Source organism: Somniosus microcephalus, chromosome 16, assembly GCF_052327205.1.
Source record: "Somniosus microcephalus isolate GS21.2 chromosome 16, FLI_Smic_1.0, whole genome shotgun sequence".
NCBI classification, from domain to species: Eukaryota; Metazoa; Chordata; class Chondrichthyes; order Squaliformes; family Somniosidae; genus Somniosus; species Somniosus microcephalus.
The window spans coordinates 30,876,975-30,899,138 of NC_141002.1; the positions used below are offsets into that span (position 1 = coordinate 30,876,975).

The window sequence follows — 22,164 nt, forward strand, 5'->3', positions numbered from 1 at the left end:
ATATAGATTGTAAAGAGTTGGGGACCCAGCACTGACCCCTGCGGAACACCACTAGTTATTGATTGCCAGTCTGAGAATGAACCATTTATCCCAACTCTCTGCCTTCTGTTAGATAGCCAATCCTCTATCCATGCCAGAATATTACCCCCAATCCCGTGATTTTTTATCTTAAGCAATAATCTTTTGTGTGGCACCTTGTCAAATGCCTTTTGGAAGTCTAAATACACTACGTCCACTGGTTCCCCTTTATCCACCCTATATGTTACTTCCTCAAAGAACTCCAGCAAATTTGTCAAACATGACTTCCCCTTCATAAAACCATGTTGACTTTGTCCTATTAAATTATGATTATCCAAATGTCCTGTTACTGTCTCCTTAATAATGGACTCCAAAATTTTACCTACCACAGATGTTAGGCTAACCGGTCTATAGTTTCCAGCCTTCTGTCTACTTCCCTTTTTAAATAAGGGTGTTACATTAGCAGTTTTCCAGTCTGCCGGGACCTTTGCTGAGTCCAGGGAGTTTTGGAAAATTATTACCAATGCATCCACAATCCCTACCGCCACTTCCCTCAAGACCCTAGGATGTAAGCCATCAGGTCCAGGTGATTTATTCGCCTTGAGTCCCATTATTTTACCGAGTACCACTTCTTTAGTGATTTTGATTGTGTTTAGCTCCTCCCCCCCATAGCCCCCTGTTTGTCCAGTGTTGGGATATTCTTAGTGTCCTCTACTGTAAAGACTGATACAAAATATTCATTCAGTGTTTTCACCATCTCCATATTTCCCACCATTAATTTCCCGGTCTCATCCTCTAAGGGACCAACATTTACTTTAGCCACCCTTTTTCTTTTTATATAACTATAAAAACTCTTACTATCTGCTTTTATATTTTTTGCTAATTTACTTTCATAATCTATCTTCCCTTTCTTAATCAATCTTTTTGTTATTTTTTTGCTGTCTTTTAAAGTTTTCCCAATCCTCTATCCTCCCGCTAGATTTGGCTACCTTATATGCCCTTGTTTTTAGTCGAATACTATCCTTAATTTCTTTACTTAGCCACGGATGGCTGTCTTTTCTTTTGCACCCTTTTCTTCTCAGTGGAATATATTTTTTTTAGTAGTTGTAAAATAACTCCTTAAATGTACACCACTGATCATGTATCGTCTTTCCCTTTAATCTATTTTCCCAATCCACTCTACTCAATTCCGCTCTCATACCTTCATAGTCTCCTTTATTCAAGCTTAGCACGCTTGTTTGAGATCCAACCTTCTCACCCTCTAATTGAATATGGAATTCAACCATGTTATGGTCACTCATTCCAAGGGGATCCTTTACTAGGACATTTTTAATTAATCCTGTCTCGTTACACAGGACCAGATCTAAGGTTGCTTGCCCCCTGGTCGGTTCAGTTACATACTGCTCAAGAAACCCATCCCTAATACACTCAATGAACTCATCCTCAAGGCAGCCCTGCCCAATTTGGTTTGTCCAATTAATATGATAGTTAAAATCCCCCATAATTATAGATGTTCCCTTATTACAAGCCTCAACTATTTCCTGATTGATACTCCGTCTAACAGAGTTGCAACTGTTCGGAGGCCTATAGACTACGCCCACTAGTGTTTTTTTCCCCTTATTATTCCTTACCTCCACCCAAACTGTTTCATTATCCTGATCTTTTGACCCAATATCATTTCTCTGTATTACAGTGATTCCTTCCTTTATTAACATAGCCACCCCACCTCCTCGGAGCATCTTAAAGGAGGAGAGAGAGGCGGAGAGGTTTAGGGAAGGATTTCCAGAGCTTAGGGCCTAGCTGTCTGAAGGCACAGTCACCAATGTTGGGGCAAAGGAAGTGAGGTGATGCGCAAGAGGCCAGAGTTGGAGCAAAGCAGAGATCTCGGTGGGTTGTAGGGCTTTAGGCTACAGAGATAGGGAGGGGTGAGGGCATGGAGGGATTTGAACACGAGGATGAGAATTTTTAAATCGAGATATTGCTGGACCAGTCAGTGAGCACAGGTACTTGGTGCGCGTTAGGATACGGCCAGCATAGTTTTGGAATGAACTTAAGTTTATGGAAGATGAGAGACCAGCCAGAAGATTATTGGAAAATAGATTAAAGGGTAAGACGGTACATGATCAGTGGTGTACATTTAAGGAGTTATTTTACAACTTCCAAAAAAAAGATATTCCACTGAGGAAAAAAGGGTGTAAAAGAAAAGATAGCCATCTGTGGCTAAGTAAAGTAATTAAGGATAGTATCCGACTAAAAACAAGGACATATAAGGTAGCCAAATCTAGTGGGAGGATAGAAGATTGGGAAGTTTTTAAAAGACAGCAAAAAATAACTCAAAGATTGATTAAGAAAGGGAAGATAGATTATGAAAGTAAATTAGCAAAAATATAAAAACAGATTGCAAAAGTTTCTATAGTTATATAAAAAGAAAAAGGGTGGCTAAAGTAAGTGTTGGTCCATTAGAGGATGAGACCGGGAAATTAATGGTGGGAAACATGGAGATGGCAAAAACGCTGAACAAATATTTTGTATCAGTCTTTACGGTAGAGGACACTAAGAATATCCCAACAATGGACAAACAGGGGGCTCTAGGTGGGGAGGAGCTAAATACGATTAAAATCACTAAGGAAGTGGTACTTGGTAAAATAATGGGACTCAAGGCAGATAAATCCCCTGGACCTGATGGCTTACATCCTAGGGTCTTGAGGGAAGTGGCATTAGGGATTGTGGATGCATTGGTAATAATTTTCCAAAACTCCCTGGACTCAGCAAAGGTCCCGGCAGATTGGAAAACTGCTAATGTAACACCCTTATTTAAAAAGGGTAGTAGACAGAAGGCTGGAAACTACAGACCTGTTAGCCTAACATCTGTGGTTGGTAAAATGTTAGACTCTATTATTAAGGAGACAGTAACGGGACATTTGGATAAACATAATTTAATAGGACAAACTCGGCATGGTTTCATGAAGGGGAAGTCATGTTTGACAAATTTGCTTGAGTTCTTTGAGGAAGTAACATACAGGGTGGATAAAGGGGAACCAGTGGATGTAGTGTATTTAGACTTCCAAAAGGCATTTGACAAGGTGCCACACAAAAGATTATTACTCAAGATAAAAAATCACGGGATTGGGGGTAATATTCTGGCGTGGGTGGAGGATTGGCTCTCTAACAGAAAGCAGAGAGTTGGGATAAATGGTTCGTTCTCAGACTGGCAATCAGTAACTAGTGGTGTTCCGCAGGGGTCAGTGCTGGGTCCCCAACTCTTTACAATCTATATTAACGATTTGGAGGAGGGGACTGAGTCTAACATATCAAAGTTTGCAGATGATACAAAGATGGGAGGGAAAGTAGTGAGTGAGGAGGACATAAAAAACCTGCAAAGGGACATAGACAGGCTAAGTAAGTGGGCAGAGATTTGGCAGATGGAATACAATACTGGAAAGTGTGAGGTTATGCACTTTGGCAGGAAAAATCGTAGAGCAAGTTATTATCTTAATGGCAAGAAACTGGAAAGTACTGTAGTACAAAGGGATCTGGTGGTCCTGGTGCACGAAACTCAAAAAGTTAGTATGCAGGTGCAGCAAGTGATCAAAAAGGCCAATGGAATGTTGGCTTTTATTGCTAGAGGGATAGAATATAAAAACAGGGAAGTATTGCTGCAGTTGTACAAGGTATTGGTGAGACCGCACCTGGAATACTGCATACAGTTTTGGTGTCCATACTTAACAAAAGACACAATTGCTCTCGAGTCAGTACAAAGAAGGTTCACTCGGTTAATCCCGGGGATGAGGGGGTGGTCATATGAGGAGAGGTTGAGTAGATTGGGACTCTACTCATTGGAGTTCAGAAGAATGAGAGGCGATCTTATTGAAACATATAAGATTGTGAAGGGGCTTGATCGGGTGGATGCGGTGAGGATGTTCCCAATGATGGGTGAAACTAGAACTAGGGGGCATAATCTTAGAATAAGGGGCTGCTCTTTCAAAACTGAGATGAGAAACTTCTTCACTCAGAGGGTGGTAGGTTTGTGGAATTTGCTGCCCCAGAAAGCTGTGGAAGCTACATCATTAAATAAGTTGAAAACAGAAATAGATAGTTTCCTAGAAGTAAAGGGAATTAAGGGTTATGGGGAGCGGGCAGGAAATTGGACATGAGTCTAGGTTCGGAATGGTCATGGCCCTGTGGGTGGCGGAGCGGGCCCAGGGGCCGTGTAGCCTGGTTCTGCTCCTACTTCTTGTGTTCTAATTCTGTGTTAGATTTCAGGAGATGGTTTTATTCCTGTTTCTGGCTGGGGTGGAGATCGTCTTTACAGAAGGTAAGTACTGTCGAAAATATAGGGACAGAGTGATCTCCTGGACGAGTTTCGATCGCCTAGATGGGTCAGAGAGGAATTTCCCAGATTTTTTCTCCCAAATTGGCCATTGGGTTTTTTAACTGGTTTTTCGCCTCTCCCAGGAGATCACATGGGTTCGGGAGGGATGGAGAGTGATAGAAGATTTGAGGTTAGGATCAGATCAGCCATGATCTTATTGAATGGCGTAGCAGGCTCGAGGGGCCGATTGGCCTACTCCTCCTATTTCTTATGTTCTTATAGTCGTGTCTGGAGGTAACAAAAGCATGGATGAGGGTTTCAGCAGCAGCTGAGCTGAGGATGGGGCAGAGACAGGTGATATTACAGAGATGCAATTAGGCAGTCTTGGTGATGGGGAGGATCTGGGGTTGGAAGCTCAGCTCAGGGTCAAATAGGATGCCGAGGTTGCAAATAGACTGAAATTTAAAGAGAAAATGCTGGCAACACTTAGGTCAGGCAGCATCTGTGGAGAAAGGTACAGAGTTAACATTTCAGGTCGATAAAAGTTCTGGTGAAAGGTCATTGACCTGAAACGTTAACTCTGATTCTTTCTCCACAGATGCTGTCTGACCTGTTGAATGTTTCCAGCATTTTCTGTTTTAATTTCAGATTTCCAGCAGCCGCAGTATTTTGTTTCTGCACACAGTCTAGTTCAGCCTGAGACAGTGGCCAGGCAAGCGTTGGCTAGGGAACATGCCATATTGTTTTTTTCTAATCATTACTTCAGTAATTTCAAGGTTGAGACATTTGAATGAGTCTTAGGGGGGAATTTTAACCCCAAAATGCGGGCGGGTTTGGGTCAGGTGGGAGGTTAAAATATTAAAAATGTGAATCCCGACCCCAACCCGCCTCCAAAATGCCCATTTCTGGTTTGGCACTTTAAATATTATAATGAGGCTGGAAGCCTCGGAGTTAACCTGCTGTGCAGGTTTAACTGGCCGGCCTGGGGTTCCCGGGCCTCGGGAATTCCGGCAGCTGCAGCGAGACAAGGACAGCCTCAGGGAGCACTCTTTGTGGAGCAGGAATGTGTCCCCCAGCCCCATAAGCTTCCCCACCATCAGCCTGTTTCTCCCCCCCACCACCCCCCCCCCCCAATACAAACACCAACACACCCCCACCCTGGTGTCGGGGATTGGACCCTCCTGTGGGGTCAGGGATCAGATCCCCCACCATCCACCTCCCCGGGCTCGTACCCCTCCCGCCCACCCCCGGGGTCGAGGATCAGATTCCCCCGGGAATGAGCTTCCGAGTTTCCCCGCATTCTACCGGACTCCCCCGCACCCAGCGGGTCAAAACTTAAAATTCCGGCCTTAGTGTCCCTATCCTGAGATACAGGGGATGGAGCAATAAATCTGCTGTAATATTGGAGTCATAGCACAACCCCAGTAACTTGACAATCTTCCATGGACTTTACTGAAGCAGTGAGCTAATTCTCATTACCGTATGAATTCTTTTGGGAAAATGGATCTCTGTGGTACAATTCGAAGTAGCATTGTTTTGAGAGTTTTTTTTAAAAGTTCCCAAGATAACTTGAGAAATCTCTGAACTTGGCTCAGATTCAATCAGTAGGCAGATGTTGTATATTTAAGGATGCATCATAAAAAATCTCAAAGTGTCCAAAGCAATAAAACTATTATTTAGACTACTGAAAATAGAAATAATTCAAACATTAATTCTATAAACTTCCAGAGTCTTCGCCCTTGTGTGCACTTCACATTCATTGATATCAAAACATATCGACCTTAAACAGCCCCTTGTTGTATAATGCAAAGAAAGACTTTGGTGATTTACTTACACTTAAGCAGTGGTTCATCTGGTGTTTAAGCAAAAGAGCAGGTCAGAGGCTGGGTATTCTGTGGCGAGTGCCTCGCCTCCTATCTCCCCAGAGCTGTTCCACCATCTACAAGGCACAAGTCAGGAGTGTGATGGAATACTCTCCACTTGCCTGGATGAGTGCAGCTCCAGCAACACACAAGTAGCTCAACACCATCCAGGACAAAGCAGCCCACTTGATTGGCACCCCATCCACCACCTTAAACATTCACTCCCTCCACCACCGGCGGACCGTGGCTGCAGTGTGTACCATCTACAAGATGCACTGCAGCAACTCGCCAAGGGTTCTTCGGCAGCACCTCCCAAACCCATGACTTCTACCACCTAGAAGGACAAGGGCAGCAGGCGCGTGGGAACACCACCACCTCAAAGTTCCCCTCCAAGTCACACATGACCCGGACTTGGAAATATATCGCCGATCCTTCATCGTCGCTGGGTCAAAATCCTGGAACTCTCTACCTAACAGCACTGTGGGAGTACCTTCATCACACAGACTGCAGCGGTTCAAGAAGGCAGCTCACCACCACCTACTCAAGGGCAACTAGGGATGGGCAATAAATGCTGGCCTTGCTAGCGACGCCTACATCCCATGAACGAATAAAAAAAAATGTTGTCAGATCTCCAGCTGTCTTTACTGCTTATCATTAATCAAACTTATTATGAGCTCAAGTCCTTGAACGGTGGTTGAACCCACAACTTTCTGAAACCGAGGTGAGAGTGCTACTAAGTTGACAATTCCAACGCAATTTTAACTCTGGGCCCATTTGCGGAGGGTGAGTAACGGTTTGTTGTAAAGTCACCTGCAGCTCCAGAAATGAGGCCTGGGAGATTTTAACTCCCAGGCCTCCTTTAAATCCCATCGGTGGACGTGACACCCACTCCAGAAGCTGCAGAACATCGCGTGGTCAGAGGCTGCCCACCGAGACCAGGCAAGCGACAGGATCGGCTGCCAGGGTTGTTCAGTGCAGGGGAGGTCTAAGCTTTTCTGGTGGGGCCCTGAGGAGCACTCCTGCTCCTCCGTGCTCCACAAGCAAGGTAAATATTTTAAGTTTAAAGAAACATATCTTTTGGGCCTCTTCTAGCCCCGATTCAATTCCCCGCTGGGTTGGCCTGGCGGGAAATTCAGTGACACTTCACACTAAAGTCACCGAGTTAAAATTGCAATCGGGTCTCAATGACATCATCGGACCCCAATCTGCATATTTAAAGAAGGACCCTGCCAGCTTTGGGCATGTGGATGTGGCTTAGCCACTCAGAAACTGAGTGGAAATTGGGGTCAGCAGGATCTGAGCAGCTTTTCCGGGTGATTTTAACTGGCCGCCCACCCAATTTCCTCTGGTTGATTAAGGTTAAAATCGCCCCTTGAATTTTAACCGTAATTTTACTTTCCATCTAATTTATCTTTTCTGCAATTTACCCATAAAAGATTCAAACTCTTTACTTTGTTTGATTCTTTTCTGTTATGCTTCCCACCGCTCATGTTGGAGGTGAGATTAGTTTCCAAGCGAATTAGGTTTTCTTTGGCTGAAAACCTGACGCTGCAGCCATTCTGAAGCCCAGATACTGCCGGCTGACGGGGCTGTATCACTCAGCATGAGCAGGTCAACATCCTGTCAAAATAAGAAGGGCTGCCTGTCAACAGACAAGTAGATTCACCAGTGATCTGTCAGGCATGTAAATTCATCCATTACACGCCATGGGTTACATTGTAATGGGTGGGGAAGAAGCAACTTCATAAGATAAGAGCCAGGAAGAGTCACCGATTGTGTGGCTTTTTAAATTGTCAAACATTAAGCTTCAGTTACTCTATAGGGGCACTGGCCTCCTTCTGAATCGAGTCGAATGACAGCTTTTGAAATGATTTGGCAGCTCATCAAGATCGGCAGGTTTTCACACGGTGTGTAGTGTGATGCCAGTCTAATTCATTTCCTTTACGACTGAAGTGTGCAGCTAAGTACTAGCATAGAGAAGGGCATGATTGCCCTCATAGTGTGTAACTAATTAAGCGCAGTACTTTTATAAAAAAAAAAAAAAAAAATTAAAGCAGAATATTTTGATGAAGAATTTTATTTAACTCTCACATTCTAGAAAATTCCTTTTTTTCCCCCCTCTTCCCAATCGGCTGACAGGTACAGTTCAAAATACCTAGTGTGCCATCTTTAAAAATACAGGGGGGAAAATTCGGTTGATTTGTGCCTCCTGTTAGTGCAAAGCAACTAGCGCCTGGACGCAGCGCCGCTAATGCCTCCCGCGAAATTCAGCGGGAGGTTAGCGGCGGCGGTAACCTTTTGCACTCCGTGGCGGTGCGCCTCCGCCGATGACATCATCGCCGTGCGCAGCACCCTGCTCACGCCCCGGCCGCGATCTTCGGTAGCGCCCCCTGACTTACCACCGGACGCTATGTCCGACAGGGTCAGGGGGGCCTACCTGCAGCCGGTGCGCCGCTAATTAAAGGGGAGGTGCCGGGCAGCCATTTTTGTTGCTGGCCGCCTGCCAGCACCTGGCCCCCGTTGCTGTCCCCGGCCTCCTGTGCAGCTGCCCCATGGGGTGCCGGCTGCACACCGCGAGCCCGGCACTTCTCTTGAGTGCCGAGCTCTTTTGCTGGCACTCCGACCCCTGGTGGTCCAGCTGGGCCCAGGGTCGCGCTGGCGCTGCGGCACGTAGCAGCGTGATATTCACTCGCAGCGCCCCAAGAGGGAGGTGGGGCACTTCCAGTAGCCCCCGCCTTCCTCTTGGGGCGCTACCAGTGAATTTCGGGCACGGGGAGCTAACTTTTTTGGGACGCTACCAGTGAATTTCGGGCGCGGGGAGCTAACTTTTTTGTGACACTACCAGTGAATTTCGGGCGCAGGGAGCTAACTTTTTTGGGACGCTACCAGGGAATTTCAGGCGTGGGGAGCTAACTTTTTTGGGACGCTACCAGTGAATTTCAGGCGCGGGGAGCTAACTTTTTTGTGACACTACCAGTGAATTTCGGGCGCGGGGAGCTAACTTTTTTGGGACGCTACCAGGGAATTTCGGGCGCCCCAAAGGGGGCGCGACCTAATTTTACCCCCACGCTGTCTGAATGAAAAAGTGCTTAGCCAAAGTATATTTTAATTTTGACAGCAGAAACGTAATATGGCAGTAGTTAGGCAGAGACAGAGAGTAGGGATAATGGGTATGTACTGAAATTAAACAAAAGTGATTAGTGGTGTCCCACATGGGTCTGTGCTGGGACTTCACTTATATCACTATATTTCTTAATGACTTGGATAACAAAATAGAGAGCCATATATCCAAGTTTGCCGATGACACAAAGATTGGTGGCATGGTAAGTAGTATAGACGGAAGCATAAAATTACAAAGAGACATTGATGGCTTAAGTGAGAGGGTGAAACTGTGACAGATGGATTTCAACGCAGGTAAGTGTGAGGTCATCCATTTTGGCCCAAGCAGTATAGATCCGAGTATTATTTAAATAGTGAAAAGCATAGAACAGTGGCGCTCCAAAGAGATTTAGGACATGGATCACTAAAATGCCAGGTACAAAATATAATCAAAAAGGCTAATGGAATGCTAGCCTTTATAACGAGAGGGCGAGAATATAAAGGGGAGGAAGTTTTGCTACAGCCATACAAAGCCCCGGTTAGACCACATCTGGAGTACTGTGCACAGTTCTGGCCATCGCACCTCAGAAAGGATACATTGGCCTTGGAAGGAGAATATTACCAGGGCTCCAAGGGTTAGATTGTGAGGGGAGATTACATAAACTAGACTAGTATTCCCTGGAATATAGAAGGTTAAGGGATGAGTTGATTGAGGTCTTTTGGATTTTGAAAGTAATTGATAGGGTAGATGGAGAGGAGCCTTTTCTGCTGGTGGGGGAATCTAGGACAAGGGGACATAACCTTAAAATCAGAGCCAGGCCATTCAGAGAGAAGTTAGGAAACACCTCTTCACGCAAAGGATGGCAGAAGTGTGGAACACTCTCCCACAAAAAGCAGTAGATGCTAGCTCAATCATTTTAAATCTAAGATCAACAGATTTTTTGCCAGACAAGGGTATAAAAGAATATGGAGCCAAGGCAGGTGGATGGAGTTAAAATGCAGATCAGCCATGATCTCATTGAATGGCAGAACAGGCTCGAGGGACTGATTGGCCTACTCCTGTTCTTATGTTCCTAGTATATTTAAAGATGGCATACACCATTAAAGAATGAACGAGTGTTTGTCAAACATTTTCTTCCCTGAAAAGAGTACCCTTTTGTAAATGTTTCCATACCTATGCAGTGACGAATTATTTCTTTTATTATGGTCCAAATAATATTTAACAGTAGTGATGCAAAAGAAAACCTGTGAATGTTAAAGATTTGAGATAAAAACAGAAAATGCTGGAAATATACAGTAACGTCAGTCAACATCTGAAAGAGGGAAGTTTATGTTTTGGGTGGTACCTTTCATCTGAGGAAGGGTCACACATGAGAAGTTAAGCTTTATTTATCTTTAGTTTAAGTGTCCTCCATGGCTCAGTGGTACCACTCTCACCTCTGAGTGAGAAGTTGGTTCAAGTCCCACTCCGGAAACTTAAGTGCATAATCTAGGCTGACGCTTCAGTGCATTACCGCAGGAGTGCTGCTCTGTCAGTGATGCCGTCTTTCGGATGAGACCATAAACCGAGGCCCTGTCTGCCCTCTCGGGTGGATGTAAAAGATCCCATGACACTATTTCGAAGCACAGGGGAGTTCACCACAAAATGATAGAGCCAGCCTTCCGGATGAAATGAAACATAACCGAGCTCCACACCACAAAAGTGTGTACTTATACAAACCCTTGGAGTCATTTTGGGTGACGAAACTCCCGGCACGAGAGCCTTTGCTAGTGGCAAATGTGCAATGGAAAATCAGGCACACAATGCTGTAGCACTGTGTCCACTACCTCAACCACTGCTGGCGAGGCTTTATACCAGGACCCTCGCTTTGCAAAATCACCCAAATATTGTACTCTTATAGAGTTCAGTATTGAACAAAGTAATGGAAACGATTTAAAATTGGACTTTATTACAAAAAGATGTACATGTGAAGTTGAGAAATACTGATTTTTTTTAAATTCAAAAATATAGATTTAATATATGAATTACATATGTAATTGATCCCATGAGTTGTAATATCTGATGAGATGGTGGATACTTATGTCAAGCAGCAAGCAGTTAACACAGGAGGACAGGCACTATTATGTTAAGCTGTCATTTAGAAGTAGACACAGAAACCCTAGGTATTAAAATTCAAAAGGTTAATCTAATGACTTCCTGCTGTTCCCCTTCACGAAGTGGAAATTAATTTATTCTGGGACCAGCTTTCATTGGTCTACTGGGACCAAGTACATGACGAGCTTATGAAATATACATTGTGGAAGTTACAAACTTGTACTAGTTTTTAACTCTGAGAATGTTCTCCCGTTCCTGTGGAATTTTCTGGTTGATAATGCCAAACGCTGTTATAATTTCTACACTAACTCTCTCTTGAGTATCTTTGTTGATATCTGAAGAAGTATAGTATGGACTAAGGAATCTTTATAGCCTAGCCGTAAGAATAAAGCACAGCATTTTACTTAGGGTCAGTGTTTTTAGTGCACAGTCTGTAGGTTAGAGTGTTGATGTCATTCATTAGTTTACCATTGTATTATTATTGGTGATACAGTTTCACATCATTGATTATTCACATACAGGAAACTCTTTTTTATCTGGCACCGACGGGACTGGCGTGGTGCCAGTTTGTCAAAAAGTCCGGATTACAGAGAGGTATAGTAAAAGGTACGAGAGCTCCGTACACAGCAACAAATCCAGGCTTCCCTGTTGCTTAGCAACAGGTGCAGGAACCCCGGCCACAAGATCTAAGCGTCCCTGTTGCTTAGCAACAGGTACAGGAACCCTGGTCACAAGATCCAAGCGTCCCTGTTGCTTAGCAACAGGTACAGGAACCCCGGTCACAAGATGCAAGCGTCCCTGTTGCTTAGCAACAGGTGCAGGAACCCCGGTTAAACAGCCACAGATCCAGGAACGGCCACTAATATGAAGTAAAACTTACCTGAAGCTACTCCTGAATTTTGCCGGTTAACAGAGATTTCCGGTTATTTAGGTGCCGGTAAATCGAGAGTTTCCTGTACTGTGTTTGTATATGAGGAGAGGTAACAGTGGGGCCTATTAGAGACCAAAAAGGTAACCGGTGTGTCGAGGCGGAAGATGTGGGTATGGTTCTTAATGAATACTTTGCGTCTGTCTTCACAAAAGAGAGGGACGATGCAGACATTGTAGTTGAGGAGGAGGAGTATGAAATATTAGATGAGATAAACATTGTGAGAGAGGAATTATTAAGGGGTTTAGCATCTTTGAAAGTAGATAAATTGCCAGGGCCAGATGAAATGTATCCCAGGCTGCTAAGAGAAGCAAGGGAGGAAATAGCGGAGACTCTGACCATCATTTTCCAATCCTCTCTGATTACAGGTGTGGTGCCAGAGTACTGGAGGAATGTTATTGTTCTGTTATTTAAAAAGGGAGAAAGGGATAAACCAAGTAATTAAAAGCCAGTCAGCCTAACCTCGGTGGTGGGAAAATTATTGGAAAAAATTCTGAGGGACAGTATTAATCACCATTTAGAAAGGCACGGATTAATCAAGGACAGTCAGCATGGATTTGTTAAGGGATGGTCGTGTCTGACATAACAACAGAAAATGCTGGAAAAACTCAGCAGGTCAGGCAACATCCGTGGAGAGAAATTTGAGTTGACGTTTCGGGTCGAAACCCTTCTTCAAAACTGGAAAGAAAAGAAAATAGATCGAAGGCAAGACTGCGATCGAACAAAAGAAGCAAAAGAGACAATAAAAGGTATTCGAAGCCAGACGAGATGGTAATAGGCCCGTGGAGACAAAAGGCAGCTGAGATTAGGTGTGAAGTGTACTGGCAGGTAAGAGACAGCTGCCAGGTGAAAGAGAGAGAAACAAAAGGAAAGGGGGGGGGGGGGAAGGAGGACCCAAAACAAAGGGGTGGAAAAAATTATAAGTAAAAAAGTAATAGGGGCCGAGGTTATGATCTGAAATTGTTGAACTCGATATTGAGTCCGGAAGGCTGCAAAGTGCCTAATCGGAAGATGAGGTGCTGTTCCTCGAGTTTACGTTGAGCTTCCGTGGAACAATACAAGAGGCCAAGGACGGTGAGGTCCGAGTGGGAATGGAGCGGTGAATTAAAATGACAGGCGACCGGAAGCTCGGGGTCACCCTTACGGACTGAATGGAGGTGTTCCGCAAAGCGGTCACCCAATCTGCGTTTGGTCTCCCCAATGTAGAGGAGACCACATCGTGAGCAGCGAATACAGTATACTAGATTGCAAGAAGTACAAGTAAATCGCTGTTTCACCAGGTAGGGATATCCCACCACCAAACACATCTTCCCCTCCCCTTTCAGCATTCCGTAGGGACCGCTCCCTCCAAGACACCCTAGTCCACTCCTCTATCACCCCAAACAGCCCTTCCCCTTCACCTGGCACCTTCCCGTGCAAGCGCAGGAGATGTAACACCTGCCCCTATACCTCCCCCCCTTCCCACTGTCCAGGGCCCCAAACACCCCTTCCAGGTGAAACAGCGATTTACTTGTACTTCTTGCAATCTAGTATACTGTATTCGCTGCTCATGATGCGGTCTCCTCTACATTGGGGAGACCAAACGCAGATTGGGTGACCGCTTTGTGGAACACCTCCGTTCAGTCCGTAAGGGTGACCCCGAGCTTCCGGTCGCCTGTCATTTTAATTCACCGCTCCATTCCCACTCGGACCTCACCGTCCTTGGCCTCTTGTATTGTTCCACGGAAGCTCAACGTAAACTCGAGGAACAGCAACTCATCTTCCGATTAGGCACTTTGCAGCTTTCCGGACTCAATATCGGGTTCAACAATTTCAGATCATAACCTCAGCCCCTATTACTTTTTTGGTTATAATTTTTTCCACCCCTTTGTTTTGGGTCCTCCTTCCCCCCCCCCGCCCCCCCTCCTTTCCTTTTGTTTCTCTCTCTCACCTGGCAGCTGTCTCCTACCTGCCAGTACATGTCACACCTAATCTCAGCTGCCTTTTGTCTCCACGGGCCTATTACCATCTCGTCTGGCTTCGAATAACTTTTATTGTCTCTTTTTCTTCTTTTGTTCGATCGCAGTCTTGCCTTCAATCTATTTTCTTTTCTTTCCAGTTTTGAAGAAGGGTTTCGACCCGAAACGTCAACTCAAATTTCTCTCCACGGATGTTGCCTGGCCTGCTGAGTTTTTCCAGCATTTTCTGTTGTTATTTCGGATTTCCAGCATCTGCAGTATTTTGCTATCGTCGTCGTGTCTGACCAACTTGATTTGAATTTTTTGAGGAGGTAACGATGAGGGTAGTGTGTTTGATGTAGTCTATTTGGACTTTAGCAAGGCTTTTGATAAGGTCCCACATGGCAGACTGGTCACGAAAGTAAAAGCCCATGGGATCCAAGGGAAAGTGGCAAGTTGGAACCAAAATTGGCTCAGTGGCAGGATGCAAAGGGTAATGGTCGACAGGTGCTTTTGAGTGGAAGGCTGTTTCCAATGGGGTTCCGCAGGACTCAGTACTAGGTCGCTTGCTTTTTGTGGTATATATCAGTGGTTTAGATTTCAATGTAGGGGGCATGATTAAGAAGTTTGCAGATGATACAAAAATTGCCCATGTAGTTGATAGTGAGAAAGAAAGCTGTAGACTGCAGGAAGATATCGATGGACTGGTCAGGTGGGAAAAATTGGCAAATGGAATTAATCCGGAGAAGTGTGAGGTAATGCATCTGGGACGGGCTAACAATGCAAGTTAATAAACGATAAATGGTAGGATACTGAGAAGTGTAGAAGAACCAAGGGACCTTGGAGTGCATGTCCACAGATCCCTGAAAGTAGCAGGATGGGTAGATATGATGGTTAAGAAAGCCTATGGGACACTTTCTTTTATTAGCCAAGGCATAGAATATAAGAGCTGGAACACTAGGCCACAGCTAGAGTACTGCATACAGTTCTGGTCACCACATTACAGGAAAGATGTGATTTCTCTAGAGAGGGTACAGAGGAGATTTACGAGGATGTTGCCAGGACTGGAGAATTTTAGCTATCAGGAAAGATTGGATAGACTGGGGTTGTTTTCTTTGGAACAGGAGGCTGAGGGGAGACTTAACTGAGGTGTATAAAATTATGAGGGGCTTAGATAGAGTGGATAGGAAGGGCCTATTTCCCTTAGCAGAGAGGTCAATATCAGGGGGCATAGATTTAAAGTAATTGGTAGAAGGATTAGAGGGGGGTTGAAGAGAACTTTGTTCACCTAGAGGGTGGAGGGGGTTTGGAACTCACTGCCTAAAAGGGTGGTAGAGGCAGAAACCTTCATCGTATTTAAAAAGTATTTGGATATGCACTTGAAGTGCCATAACCTACAAGGCTACGGACCAAGAGCTGGAAAGTGGGATTAGGCTGGATAGCTCTTTTTCAGCCAGCACAGACACGATGGGCCGAATGGCTGCCTTCTGTGCCATAAGTTTCTATGATTCTATGAACAATGTGAGGGGATGCCCTGGTGGGAGGGCTATTTGGAGGATGAGTCAAATGATTAGTTAGAGAGTTACACAGGGAGTGATCTGGGAGCAAGTCTCCTACCAAATATTTAATCTAGGAAAGAGCGAACCGAAGGGCTGAGGAAAGGGGAGAAATATATAAAATGGGGTGGGGAAGAGAAAAGAGAATAAATAGCCTGTGTCTCTGGAATTCAAAGCTAGAGTGAAAATGTTCAGTAAAACTAGTAATGTAAGAACCAAGCCACTTAAAGCTCTTAACTGTCCCACCATCCTCTCGGACCTTGCCAGTTTGATCTTGGCCTGCTCCTCGGGGATGGGAGCTACCCACAATGTGCAACTTCAGCCAGTTCTCACAATTCACGATAAAAAGATACATACCCAACTGACTTGGGTTAACCATGTGTGGGACATGCATCAGTCCTAATGAATGCACAAGCCAAAATATATGGGCCCCCTTCCTGTGTCCCACCCACACCTGCCTTTCCATCCCAGGAAAGCAAAAGCAACAGAGAACCACCAATCCTACACAACCCACCACGAACACGAGAGCAAACTCCTTACTTCCTCTCTGCCATTATTGGCCAGTGATTGGCATGTTCCAACCCTCCCTCCCTTCTGGTTGGCCTGCAGCCACTCACCAAGAAGCAATCTCAGTCCTGCTAATGCACCGTGCTACCTAAATATACTCACCCACCAATGTGAATGTGGTGTGACCATGATTCCTATAGCTATATCAGATATAGAAACATAGAAAATAGGAGTAGGCCATTTGGCCCCTCAAGCCTGTTCCACCATTTAATGAGATCATGGCTGATCATCCAAATTCAGTACCCTGTCCCTGCTTTCTCCCCATATCCCTTGATCCCTTTAGCCTTAAGAAATATATCTAACTCCTCCTTGAATATATTTAATGAATTGGCCTCCACTGCCTTGTGTGGTAGAGAATTCCACAGGTTCACCACTCTCTGGGTGAAGAAATTCCTCCTCATCTCAGTCCTAAATGGCTTACCCCTTATCCTTAGACTGTGACCCCTGGTTCTGGACACCCCCGCCATCGGGAACATCCTTCCTGCATCTAGTCTGTCTAGTCCTGTTAGAATTTTATGTTTCAATGAGATCCCCTCTCATTCTTCTAAACTCTAGCGAATATAAGCCTAATTGACCCAATCTCTCCTCATATGTCATTCCTGCCATCCCAGGTATCAGTCTGGTGAATCTTCGCTGCACTCTCTCCATGGCAAGAACATTCTTCCTCAGATAAGGTGACCAAAACTGCACACAATACTCAAGGTGTGGTCTCACCAAGGCCCTGTACAACTGCAGCAAGACATCCTTGCTCCTGTACTCAAATCCTCTCGCTATGAAGGCCAACATACCATTTGCCTTCTTAACCACCTGCTGCACCTGCATGCTTACCTTCAGCGACTGGTGCACAAGGACACCCAGGTCTCGTTGCACTTCCCCTTTTCCCAATCTATTGCCGTTCAGATAATAATCTGTCTTCCTGTTTTTGCCACCGACGTGGATAACCTCGCATTTATCCACATTATACTGCATTTGCCATGCATCTGCCCAATCACCCAACCTGTCCAAATCATACTGGATATATGTATATATGAGTACTTTGTGAATATATGTGCACCATGACTCATGATGTGTATAAAATATATATATATCGGTGAATGCTGTGTGACCTTATGACTAGACATGTAAACTTCACAGCTGACGATAAAACCCTTTAAGAAACTCAAATTCTCACGATCCGGCACACTGCTCCCATAAGGACAGAGTGCACAACATTTACCAATGGCTGCACAAAAACTTAGCAGTGTGATTACACTTCATGTGCTGCTCAAAGCAGCTGTATTTTAAAATGGAAGTTATATCATTTTAACTTTGAGCCTGTCACTTTAAATCTGAAAAGTTCTTTAATCATCTATTACATCAGCACGGTGGCAGGCCAGCAGTGGGATTGTACATTTAACAGCACTTATCATTTTGGAAATTGGCATTTGTAGAGCAAAAGTCACCTCCAACAAGCAGTCCCAAGTTTGAACATTTTAATGATGTACAGCCACCAGAGATTCATGCAACAGGCAGGCACAAGCAGTTTCGCTAATTACTTTATAAAACAAAACATAGAAACTGTAATAGAAAGCGCTCAAAGTCTTTCATAATTTCCATGGGCTTTTTAATAAAAGCAGGCATTCTAATTTCAAACACTAAGTAGTTTGGTGTTTGGATTGGGACTCGGGGGCTGTATGATATTTATTGCAATTAGCTGAGTAATGTTGAGATACAATGAGGCAGATGTCAAGTTTCAAGTCAAGTGTGGCGTTTTGGATTTCATTGCAGCAGGATAGCAGGAAAACTGAAAATGGACAGACTGAAGAGTTGAGTGGAAGGCGGAGTAACTCAGTTACTTGTGTTTTCAGGGTTACAAAGAGGGCTATTTGGCAAAGCAAACCTTAGGACACATGGAATGGGGGTAATCTACTAGCATGGATTGAGAATTGGTTAACAGACAGAAAACAAAGAGTAGGGGTAAACGGGTCTTTTTCAGGATGGTAGGCTGTGACTAGTGCGGTGCCACAAGGATCGGTGCTTGGGCCCCAGCTAGTCACAATCTATATCAATGATTTGGATGAGGGGACTAAAAGTAACATTTCCAAATTTGCTGATGATACAAAGCTAGGTGGCAGTGTCAGTTGTGAAGAGGCTTCAGGGGGATCTCGACAGGCTCAGTGAGTGGGCGAGAACATGGCAGATGGAATATAATGTGGATAAATGTGAAGTTACCCACTTTGGTAGAAAAAGCAGAAAGGCAGAGTATTTCCTAAATGGTGAAAGATTGGGGAATGCAGGTGCTCAAAGGGACCTGGGTGTCCTTGTACATGAGTCACTGAAAGTGCAGGTGCAGGTGCAGCAAGCCATTAGGAAGGCAAATGGTATGCTGGCCTTCATTACAAGAGGATTTGAGTACAGGAGTAAAGAAGTCTTACTCCAATTATATAGGGCCTTGGTGAGACCACACCTGGAGTACTGTGTACAATTTTGGTCTCCTTACCTAAGGAAGGATATACTTGCATAGAGGGAGTGCAACAAAGGTTCACAAGATTGATTCCTGGGATGGCGGGACTGTCGTATGAGAAGAGATTGAGTAAACTAGGCCTGTATTCTCTTGAATTCAGAAGAATGAGAGGGGATCTCATTGAAGCATATAAAATTATTACAGGGCTTGATGGGGTGAATGCTAGAAGAATGTTTCCCTTGGCTGGGGAGTCTAGAACCAGGGGCCATTCAGGACTGAGATGAGAAGAAATTTCTTCACACAGAGGGTGGTGAACCTTTGGAATTCTCTACCCCAGAGGGCTGTGGAGGCTCAGTCATTGGGTATATTCAAAACAGAAGTCGACAGATTTCTGACTAGTAAGGGCATCAAGGGATATGGCGATAGGGCCGGTGAATGGAATTGAAGCAGAAGATCAGCCATGATCTCATTGAATGGCGGAGCAAGCTCGAAGGGCCGAATGGCCTACTCCTGCTCCTATTTCTTATGTTCTCTCTTGATTGATGTCAACTTCCACACCCACCTTCTCACCACATCCCTCAGTCTCTTTCCCTGGTAGTACATCTAATTGCCATTTAAATCTGTTTAAACGGTGGCCCTCCCTGGTAAAAAATAGTTCTACCTGACTTATCTTGTCTTACTTTATAGGGTTGGGGGGGATTCATCAATTTGTTAGCTGTGTTAGTCCATTTTCACTCAGAGTTTACATATATATTGATTTAGACTGCTTGCTTTGAGAGCTGAAATGTCCAATTTGAATATGTGATTGTCTTAGGAACAGGAGTCGGTCATTCAGCTCCTCAAGCCTGTCCCGCCACTCAATTATGGCTGATCTGTATGCTAACTCCATCTACCCGCCTTGGTTCCATCGCCCTTAATACCCTTATCTAACAAAAATCTATCCATCTTAGTTTTAAAACTTTCAATTGACCCCCTGCCTCAACAGCTTTTTGGGGGAGAGAGTTCCAGATTTCCACTACCCTTTGTGTGGAAAAAGTGCTTCCTGACATCACCCCTGATTCGCCCAGCTCTAATTTTAAGGTTATTCCCCCTTGTTCTGGACACCCCCACCAGAGGGCACAGTTTTTCTTGTACACTTATTAATACGATATAAAGAAATTTTATGTATCTTTGCCATGACCTTTTAACTAAATGTTGTTGCACTTTTGCAGATTTCTGTTCCACGGTGACCATAGTGGACCCTTCTAATGGAAGGCTCAATTGTGTGCTTTTCAGTGGGAATGCTGATCTACTTCCTAAAATCTACAAAGTAGGAGATGTGGTTCGATTCCATAGAATCAAGGTGGGTTTGTTAATTTGCTTTGTGTGAATTGAGCATAATGACCATGGGCTATCATTATAAAACAAGTATAGTTTAGAACGAACTTGCATCTATATAGTGCCTTTCACGACCTCAGGACAGCCCAAACACTTTACAACCAATGAAGTACTTGAACTTTAGTTACTTTTGTAATGTAGGAAATATGGCAGCCAATTTGGGCACAGCATGGTCCCAAAAACAACAATGAGATTGTTGGAGTCGCTAGAAATCAACAGGCTCTGAGACTTTTGTTGCAGCAAAGGCAAAATGCGTGTTACTTTATTCACTCTCCATGAGGACTGAGGTTCTCAGCCTCGTTGCAGGGCTATGACGTCATCACGCTACCGACGCTCTTAAAGGGACCCTGCCCCGATAACCCAACCAAGTACGTACATATAACCACATTGGCTATACATTGTGAATTGTGTTATTGTCCCTATGTGGTCTCCGCCACATACGTCCCCCCAGAATTCACTAGCACTGGCAATGTCAGTCGTTGGGGGGGCCGGATCACACGGTCGGAACGGCTCCTCAATTCCGGGGCGGGGACCGGGGATTCGTCGGAGGGACCTCGGGCGCTCGGTGGTGGACTGAGGGTGCAGAAACCGGAGGTTGGCCCTGCCTCGGGGGCTGTGCCAACTCAATGGGTCAGTCCAGATCCAGGTGGGCCGGCTTAAGACGGTCCACGGAAATGCAGTCCGGCTTACCGCCGACATCCACTACGAAGGTCTTGTCCCCGGTTTCCAGGACGCGGAATGGTCCATCGTGGGGTGGCTGAAGAGGTCCCCGGTGGGCGTCATGGCGGACGAAAACGTACTCCGTCGCACGAAGGTCGAGCGGAACGTGGGACTGCGGCGTGAAAACCTTGGCGTTGTCCAGAAGGTCGGACCGCTGACGGGCTGCGGACCAAGGTTCCGTTGCGTTGGGGATGAAATCCCCGGGAACCCGCAGCGGCTGTCCTTAGACGAGCTCGGCAGACGAGGACTGGAGGTCCTCCTTGGGGGCGGTCCTGAGTCCCAGCATGACCAACGGGAGTCTGTCGATCAACTGTCGTCCTGGAGGCTGGCCCGGAGCGCGGCCTTCATGGAGCGATGAAACCGTTCGCACAGCCCGTTAGCCTGAGGGTGGTATGCTGTGGTGCGGTGGAGTCTCAATCCGAGGCCTCGGGCGACAGCGTTCCAGAGCTCTGACGTGAACTGGGGCCCCCGGTCGGAGGAAATGTCAGATGGGGCGCCGAACCGGGCGACCCAAGTGCTGATGAACGCCTGAGCCACATCGGCGGACGTCGTTGAAGACAGCGGGACGGCTTCCGGCCATCGGGTGGTTCTGTCGACCATTGTGAGGAGGTGGGTGAACCAGCAGGAGGGCGGCAGGGGCCCCACCAGGTCCACGTTAACATGATCGAACCACCTCTCGGGCACCGCGAAAGGCGCCAACAGGGCCTTAGTATGGCGATGCACTTTCGAGCATTGGCATACCACGCAGTTGCTGGCCCAGTCGCGAACGTCCTTCCTGAGCCCGTGCCAGACGAACTTAGCCGCCACCAGCTTCTATGATGGCTTCCTGCCCGGGTGGGAAAGATTATGGACGGCGTCGAAAACTTGCCGTCTCCACCCGTCGAGCACGACGGGACGTGGCTGCCCCACGGAGATGTCACACAGGAGTGTGGTACCGGCATCGTCGAACGCAACGTCCGCTAGTTGAAGGCCCGTGACTGCCGTCCTGTAGGCCTGGACATCCGGGTTGGAGGCCTGGTCGGCCGCCATGCGGGTGTAGTCGATGCCGAGGTGTACGGCGCTGGCGACGGCTCGGGAAAGACAGTCGGCGACGGGGTTGTCTTTCCCAGCCACATGCTGGATGTCCGTTGTAAACTCTGAGATGAAGGTCAGCTGGCGTTGCTGATGGGCCGACCATGGCTCGGAAGCTTTGGCCATGGCGAAGGTCAACGGTTTGTGGTCCACGAACGCTGTGAACGGGCGAGCCTCCA

At 45.8% G+C, this 22,164-nt stretch overlaps 1 protein-coding gene across 2 annotated transcripts in view; it reads left to right on the top strand.

The window, feature by feature from the left end:
* The window catches only part of pot1 (protection of telomeres 1 homolog), a 457,382-nt gene that overhangs the window by 272,269 nt on the left and 162,949 nt on the right, over window positions 1-22,164 (top strand). For both annotated transcript variants that reach the window (XM_086008747.1, XM_086008748.1), the window contains one exon: window positions 20,029-20,159. In XM_086008747.1, the coding sequence (XP_085864873.1) occupies window positions 20,029-20,159 (131 nt within the window). The remainder of the gene's footprint in view (window positions 1-20,028; window positions 20,160-22,164) is intronic.